The sequence below is a fragment of the Populus euphratica genome, unplaced genomic scaffold, assembly GCF_000495115.2.
Source record: "Populus euphratica unplaced genomic scaffold, PopEup_1.0 scaffold929.1, whole genome shotgun sequence".
Lineage (NCBI taxonomy): Eukaryota > Viridiplantae > Streptophyta > Magnoliopsida > Malpighiales > Salicaceae > Populus > Populus euphratica.
This window is the reverse complement of record NW_011500789.1, coordinates 23,834-32,643: the sequence shown is the minus strand read 5'-3', so window position 1 is coordinate 32,643 and position 8,810 is coordinate 23,834. Positions and strand designations below refer to the sequence as shown.

General features: G+C 29.3%; 2 protein-coding genes across 3 annotated transcripts in view; both read left to right on the top strand.

Annotated features, from left to right (window-relative positions):
• LOC105116376 (G-type lectin S-receptor-like serine/threonine-protein kinase RLK1) overlaps positions 1-8,810 on the top strand; it is a 30,104-nt gene that overhangs the window by 8,217 nt on the left and 13,077 nt on the right. The window lies entirely within an intron of this gene.
• The window catches only part of LOC105116374 (G-type lectin S-receptor-like serine/threonine-protein kinase RLK1), a 7,423-nt gene continuing 5,495 nt past the window's right edge, over positions 6,883-8,810 (top strand). The window contains exon 1 of the mRNA XM_011013704.1: positions 6,883-8,771. Within this exon, the coding sequence (XP_011012006.1) occupies positions 7,075-8,771 (1,697 nt within the window). The 5' untranslated portion in view covers positions 6,883-7,074. The remainder of the gene's footprint in view (positions 8,772-8,810) is intronic.

The following is an 8,810-nucleotide window of genomic DNA, read 5'->3' as shown; positions in this document are numbered from 1 at the left end:
TATATATATATATATATAAGAAAAAATAAATATGAACTATAGTTTGGAATTGTGGTAGAAATGATTTTTTAAAATATATTAAAATAATATTTTTTATTTTTAAAAAATTATTTTTAATATTAAAAAAAAAAAAAAAGGTTACATACGCTGAAACCACCCCCTAGCTAAATTGGGCTTTGGATGGGACATAGGCTGCACCCTATCTAGGAAAGCTTGGGCTTGGAAGCTGGGGTGCAGTAAGCCTATGGAACAAATGGACTGTATTCACGCAGCCTATATATTTCATTGGATTTCTATGAGTTCATGACCCTAATACAATTAAGGGTTTGTTTTCCATCAGCCTATATATATATATATATATATATATATATAAAAGAACAAATAAAATCTTAAAAACTAATTTTAAACTTTTAAATAATAAATTAACATAAAAAATAAATTTTAAATAAAAATTAAAATTCACATATTTTTCTATTTCATTCACAAATTGTTTAATTCGGATATATTAATTTATATAGAAATGATTAAATCTCTCTTTTTATTCCGTTTTTATTTTTATTTTTTTTATTTTTTATTTTTTATTTTAAAATTTTAAATCAGAAAATTAACTCAAGCAAGATATAAAAAATAGGAGTGTAGATTGAAATTATGTAACATTTAATAAAAGTATTTTGATAGGGAAAATCTTAAATACATTTTGTATTTTATCATCCTCGTTTGGGAAAGGACACAAAATAAATTCAAAATTATAATACAAACATATTTAATAGGGAAAATCTTAAATACATTTTGTATTTTATCATCCTCGTTTGGGAAAGGACACAAAATAAATTCAAAATTATAATACAAACATATTTAATAGGGAAAATCTTAAATACATTTTGTATTTTATCATCCTCGTTTGGGAAAGGACACAAAATAAATTCAAAATTATAATACAAACATATTTAATAGGGAAAATCTTAAATACATTTTGTATTTTATCATCCTCGTTTGGGAAAGGACACAAAATAAATTCAAAATTATAATACAAACATATTTATCTCTTTACAACAAAACATGTTTATATTTATTGAAAATATTCTACGATAATTCTCAATTAAATATTTATATCTAAAATGAAAACAAACTAAATTATATTAAATGAATATGTGGTTTAATTTTAACTTTTTAAGATTTTACTTTTAATATTCCATTAAAAATAATAATAACAAGTAAAAAGAATACACAAAAAAATCTATATTTGAAGTATTTTATATTTTCAATATTTGGTTTAAAATTTTATACTTTATAATATATAGTTATATCTAGGATTTAAATTTCTTATTTAAAAAAAAAATATTTAAAAGTTAGATGCCGTTGTTAATATTAATTTGTATAGTTCTCTAACCACAACTCAAAAATAGTCTACATCACTAAATTATTGGGTTAATCCTTGGATTATCATATATATATATATATATAGACAAACACACTTGTGTCAACTATTTTTATTAAAATCATATTTTTTTTTATTTTTTACTTGGTTAGGTTTGTTCGCTTAAATACCATTTTTTTAATCATTAATTATTTTATTTTTAATTTTATCTTTATAAATTATATTGATGGAGATTTGAGGCTGATAACTTGTTTTAATTAGTTTGTCATGGAGTTCTCAAGGTCTATATATATATATATATATATATATATAAAAGGCTTCAACGTTAAGTTTTTAACTTGACAAAATTTTGTTTATTTTAATTCATTAAAAATAATTGAAACTTTGAAAATCAAATATGATATTGAAACCAGAAAGTAGCCTATGTGTTTTTTAAAATTCTGATCCTATGGCTTTTGCATTTTAAATCAAATATTTTTTTAAAAAAAAACTTCACACAATGCATAAATATGCTTTGTGTGTGTATTCTTTAAGGCTCCGTTTGTTTACAGGAAAATTATTTTTTTAAAAAAAAAATAAATTTTAGAGAAATGAAATTGAAAAATAAATATTCAAAACAAAATATATATAGCAATCAAAAGTTTGAGGATCAAATTTGATATAATCAGTAAAAAATGACATTTCTAAATTTTTCATAATTTTCGGAAAATGTTTTCTGTCCAAATTTTTCAGGAAAACACTTTCCTGAAAACTAAGTCAAATTTTCCTTTGACTGGAAAGTGTTTTTCGTTGACCAACTTTCATAACAGCAAACAAACATAAGAAAGTTTAGAAAGTGATTTTTTGGAAAACAAATAGAGCAAAAAAAAAAAAAACACTTTCCTGAAAATCAAGCCAAATTTTTCTTTAACTGAAAAGTATTTTCCGTTAACCAGAAAATATTTTTTATTGACTGGAAAATATTTTTTATTAACCAAAAAATGTTTTCTGTTGACCAACTTTTCTAATGACAAACAAACACAAGAAAGTTTAGAAAGTGATTTCCAAAAAACTACGTTACAGAAAACAAACATGGTCTAAGTTATGTAACATCATTGTTATTGTAGGAACATTACTATTATTTAAGTATTATCGAAGTCCTAGACTTTGGTCCGAATTACTCCATAGTACCTCTAGACTAATTAAACTTTATTTACATGTAATCAAATTTATAAAAATAGTTTGTTACATGACTAATTTATGGGTTGGGTAGATCAACCCAAAGTTGATATAAATCAATTTAATATAGTTTTGTTTCAAGAATTTTGAATTATTTAAAAATAAATAAAACAATCCTGTTTAGGAAAAATTAATTAATAATAAAATCAATAAATTTGATAGAGTTATGGGTTAATTTTATTAGTTTAACTCAAGATTAATAAAACAAAAGATTTGAAATTTAATTAATTATTAAATAACATGTTAATAGTTAGATTACAGTTTCTTCTTTACAAATAACTATGGGAAAAAATTAATATAAAAAACAAATCTTAATTTTCATTTTTTAAATAAATTAGGTAGGATATGATTTTTTTTAAGTAATTATATCTTTATTAGCTTAAACAAAGAAACTTATTAAAAGGATAGATTAGAACATGTCTTAAGGGCAATTTAAGAGTAATTAAACTTGTAAAAGCATGTTGAAGACCGTATCTAAAATATAAGGACTAATTGGGAAAGTTCTTCAGAGAAAAAGGACTGCTTTTTATGAGATGGTGGGGGAGTTCTCGGAATTGAAATGGTCGAGGATGTAGAGGAGTGTCATCATTCCCATCACTGTTATCGCCAACGAAGAGTCGAAATTAGTCTTGGCCAGTTATGGAAACTCGTCGGAGGGCAACCCATTTTCCTCAAGGATTGTTTGGCAAGGCGTGCACTTGCATAAAGGAAAGGCTATGGTTTAAAGTAACGAGAACTATAATTAAAAGTAACGAGATTAGGACGTGGAGCAGCAGCAGTAATTATGGTTTAAAGTATTTTTTATTTAAAAATATATTAAAATAATATATTTTTTTATTTTTTAAAAATTAATTTTTATATTAATACATTGAAATAATTTAAAAACATAAAAAAATTATTTTTTAAAAAATATAATTTACATTATGTTTTCAAACACGCTTTACATCGTAGTTAGATTTTGCTCCACCAGTCTTTAACCTTAAATATTAAAATTTATTATTTATTTATATATTTAATTTTATTGATTCGAGCTAAACCAAGATGACCTGATATAACTTTTTTTTTTTAATTAAATTTTTAAAAATAAAAAACTTGAAAAACAAATTAAATCTCCATTTTGAATTATAAAATAAGTTTTAAATTTCAAATCCAATAATGGATTTATTAAACAGAAAAACATTTAACTATATAAATACAATTTGAATTATAAGTCGAATAGAGTAGCACTTTTAGCGCAAAAAACATGCTCGGTTGCTGGCATTTGGGACCAGGTTCTGGGGACAAGCCACATAATGCCAAAAGCTAGTATGGTAGCCAAAAGTCAGTGTGTTTAGTTATACTCACCACGTTTTGTATATATTTAATTAGATAAATTTAGAATTATTTATGTCAATAAATATATAAAAAATGTTAATGAGTCTATTTAATAAAAAAAAATTTAGCTACCTTGTTTCTGGCTTTTGCTTCTCTGGGTATGATTTGTTAGGCTAGTTTATAGGTCTTTTGCACTACAGTTGTAGTCCTTTCTTTTAATTTATCTAAATATGGGCTTTAGAATCTTGTTTAATGAAATTAGCGTTCTTGATTTCTTGGGGTAGAAATAACACAACTATTAATAAATTATAAATAAATAAATATGCTCGGACTTCTACCATGTATCAAGAGAGAAAAATAGTGTTTTATCTCAGTTTTTTCTAAGCCTTAGATGCATTTTTTAATTTTAGTCATTGATTGTTTTGTTTTCAATTTTTTTTTATTTTTATTTTATCATCATAGATTGTGCTGACTGCTATGGAGTGTTAACTCTGATGCAGCAACTTGCTGGGTTGAACTGAGTTCTGTATTTCTCAATTAGCAGCGTGCGATAAACAGCATTTAGCTTTTCACTAATGCAATAAACAGCATTTAGATAAAATTGATGGGGGAGGAGTGAGAGGCATCATTCCTAGCAGACTACTTACAGCTCTTGAAGCTAAGCTTCGGGCTCTTACATTTTCAGGTCAGCTTTTTCAAAGTTTCAACAATGGGGTGGGTCTATACGTTAACTCAGCCAGCAATTAGCTTCTGATTCTTTTGTTGAAGTTTTTAATTATATGCATCGGTAGACAAAAGAAAAGCAAATTTGAGGTGTACAGCAACTTGCCATATCCTATGATATAATCTTTGGCACGTAAAGTTTGTGGCTTCCTTCCTAGCAACTTCCTTCTTCTCAAACGATACAACAATCTTTGCTACTGTAACATTCTCCTCCAAATCTCATCTCATTATACCATTGATTTCCCAATTTCCCTCATCAAATTTCTTAAACCTTTCTGATGATCAGTGCTTCCTTTTCTGATTGAATCGAATCATCTAGACCTCAACATCTTGCAACTTCCTTGTTATTTTTAAACCATATATTCTTCCCTGTTCTTGTTTTTCTTCCTCAATGGCCTACATCCAAAAGTAAAAGTGTAGATTGAAATTATGTAATATTTAATAATTTTGGTTGGGAAAATCATAAATACATTTTTATGTTTCATCATCCCGTAAGGAAACAAAGTAAATTCAAAATTATTGTACAAATAGATTTCTCTTTCTATAACAAAACACATTTATATTTATTAAGAATATTTTAGAATGATTTAACTTATAAAATACTAATCTAAAAAAAAATCAAGTAAAGAAAAAAGGAATTAAGAGAAGGAAAAAATTTAATTACTTTATTTTTCAATTGATATGAAATTGTTATTTTATCTCGATTGAAAGGTTGCTATAATATTGATTCAGATTCGATTATAAATGAATTATATTTTATATATTTTGAATAACGTATTTAAATTAAAATTTTATTGTTAATTTTAAAAATTTATGTATATAATTAATAATTTATCTTTAAAAAATTATATATTTATTTAATAACTCAGAGTTGGCTCCGTAATGGCATAAAACGCTATTGTTTTTCTTTTTTTATTCTAAGAAATAAACTTGTTAATTTTCTTTTCAAATAGTCGCAATGAGAAGTCTCTCTAGACTGCACGTCATTTCTTTTTTTTTGTTTTTTTTTTGGGACCATCGATCCTTTTATTTCAGAACGGGAACCAAAAGCTAGAATGAAAGACGCTCGTCTTGTGCTTTTCCAACGTGTTTGGCACACAGGATGTAAAGAATGGAAAGAATTGCAGGCCCTGCTAAAGATTCAACTTGTAAGTCAGGTCACCATCACAGCAAAGAGTGCTTTGCATATCATCTCCCAATTTCTCATGATAGATTGGAAGGAGAAGGAGGTTGACATTGTCTTTGAATTGAGCAAACAAGGAGGAAATGAATTGCTGATTCTATTTCTAAGGGAAGATGTTAAGTAAATGCAATAAGTTTACTGGTAGTGCAGCAAGATATAATAACCTCATAAAAAGTTTTTTACTGGCATGCAGCGTGGAAATGTCCTGACAGGGACACTGATGGGAACATGTTTCAATTTCCGATTCTAAAAATTTTAATTTTTTTTTAAAATAATATATTTTTTAATATTTTAAAAAAATAAAAAAATATTATTTTAATATATTTCTAAATAAAAAACATTTGAAAAATAATAATTACCACACTCCCAAATACATATTTAATATAGAACTGATATTGTGATGTAATGTATTTTTAAAAATATTTTTTGCTTGAAAATATATTAAAATAATTTTTTATTTCAATATATAAAAACCATCAAAAGCTCTAAAAATTCATTAATTTGATTTTTTTTTCAAACCAAATGCACTCAATCGCTTTCAAACACAAAAGAGATGCTTATCCAATGCTTTCATTTGCAGACAATTTCTTAGTGCCACTTGCATGAAAGAGATGTGAATGATGGTTGTATCTTGTATGATAAGTACAATTTCTAAATTAGGTTTTAAGTCAATGATAATTGTTTGGTAAATCTCATGAACCTGTGGTGCTAGGATCATCTATACTTGTATCCAATTTTTGGAGACTTCGTGGTTGGATCTCCATCTTCTTGTGCTTGGAGATTTTGTGTCAAGCAGGCATGCATCGGCACCTATACCAGAGTCTGAACAATATATCTAGAAACCCATTTACAAAAAAAATTGGTGGAGAAAAAACATTTATTGCCGTAAACATGACTGATTCAATAGTGAAATGGATGGAAACAGTACAAGAAAATTACAACAAGCATAAATAATATAAATTTTATCAAATAAGATCAACGTATAAAAGCTTCTATTCAAAATTTTATTATTGAATATTTTGCTTTCAAAATATTTTTTAAATTACAAATTAAATAACTCTATTTATAGAAAAATCAAGTCTTCCAGTGATGGGGCCAAGTTTCAGCGATCATCTTAGATTCAGAGTCGGTGCCCCTAAGAAGAAGCAATGGTGGAGCCCTAGCTTTAGCATTTCCCTTTGTTTTACTTTATAGTCATTCGAGACTTGTGAGAAGTTACAAGGACAACAAGATCATCTATCTTCCATACTTTTATCTAATGGCTTTTGCTTATGCAGCTTTCTTTTTGTTAGTAATTTGTATTTACAAACCTGTAAGTTCCCAGCAGAACCACTCAAACTTGATAAGTTTAGGTTCATCAATCTCCACCAACGTCCAACCAACTTCATGGCGCTCCCCTTCTGGCACATTTGCCTTTGGGTTCTACCCACAGGGCAGTGGCTTTATAGTGGGAATTTGGTTGGTGGGTAAGCCAGCTGATATAATCACCTGGATAGCATACCGAGATGACCCTCCTGTGCCATCAAATGCTACGTTGGAGTTGACCGTAAACGGTAAGCTTCTTTTAAGAACTTATTCTGCCAACAATGAGGCCGGTGAAGAGAAACTCATTGCTAAGATAGAGAAGTCAGCTTCAAACGCTCGCATGCTTGATTCTGGAAATCTAGTGCTCTACAATGAACATTCTGATGTCATTTGGGAGAGTTTCAACTTTCCTACAGATACAATATTAGGAGCCCAGAATCTATATGCCGGGGGTGAACTGCTTTCCAGTGCATCTACAACCGATTTTTCAACAGGAAGGTTTCGTCTTAAAATGCAAAATGATGGGAATCTTGTTTGGTATCCCGTAGACACTCCAGATACTTCAGTAGATGCTTATTGGAGCACAAACACTTTTGGGTCCTCTGGTGCCCATCTATATTTAAATTATACAGGAGAACTGCTAATCCTTAACAAAACCTCGGGCGAAGTCAGCGCTGTGTTTTACTCTGATTCAGAATCGGAAAGCAGATCAATTATCTACCGTGCAACATTGGAGAACAATGGAATTTTTCAATTGTATTCTCATAACTTCGACAGCAATGGTGCCTACACTACATCTCTTAAGGATTCTGCACCAGGAACTCAATGCGAAGTGAAGTCTTTCTGCGGTCTCAACAGCTACTGCACCATGAACGATGATCAACCTGACTGCCGCTGTCTTCCTGGCACTGTTCCTGTCGATCGCGACCAGAGATATAAGGGGTGTGAGAGGAACTACACTGAAGAGTTATGCAAAGTTGCAGAGGAAACATCCTCGTATAACATTACTGATATGGAGAAAATGACTTGGGATGACTTTCCTTATTTTAGAAACTCCATGTCAGAAGAAGATTGCAGAAAGTCCTGTTTGCAGGACTGTAACTGTGCTGGTGCGCTGTACGAATCTGGGGACTGCAAGAAAGTGAAGTTCCCAGTGAAATATGCTAAGAGATTGGAAGGTGACTCATCAAAGGTTTTCTTCAAGGTGGGTTTGAAGAGTGTCGAAAGCCGCAACCGATCCATTGCCACTGCAATGAAGCCTCCAGTGGTCGTTAAGACAAGCAAGAAGACACTGACGCTCTTTTTTGTTATGAGCGTAGCATTCATTGCATGCTCTTCAATTGCCATTGCAGTTTCTGTTTTTTTCATCTCTAAGTCAAGAGTTGTTAAGGCCAGAATGCGCTTGGGAAGCGGAAATCTTGGCTTGGCCCATGAGCTCACTCTGAGAGCATTTTCATATCGTGAGCTTAAAAATGCAACCAAGGGTTTCAGGGAAGAGTTGGGAAAAGGATCTTTTGGAACAGTATACAAAGGGACATTATACAAAGGTAAAAAAGTTATTGCAGTGAAGAGGCTAGAGAAGTTGGTCAGTGAAGGTGAAAGGGAGTTCCTCACAGAGATGCGTTCAATTGGAAAAACTCATCATAAAAACTGTTAGGAGATCCAAACATTCAAACACACACAAATTTA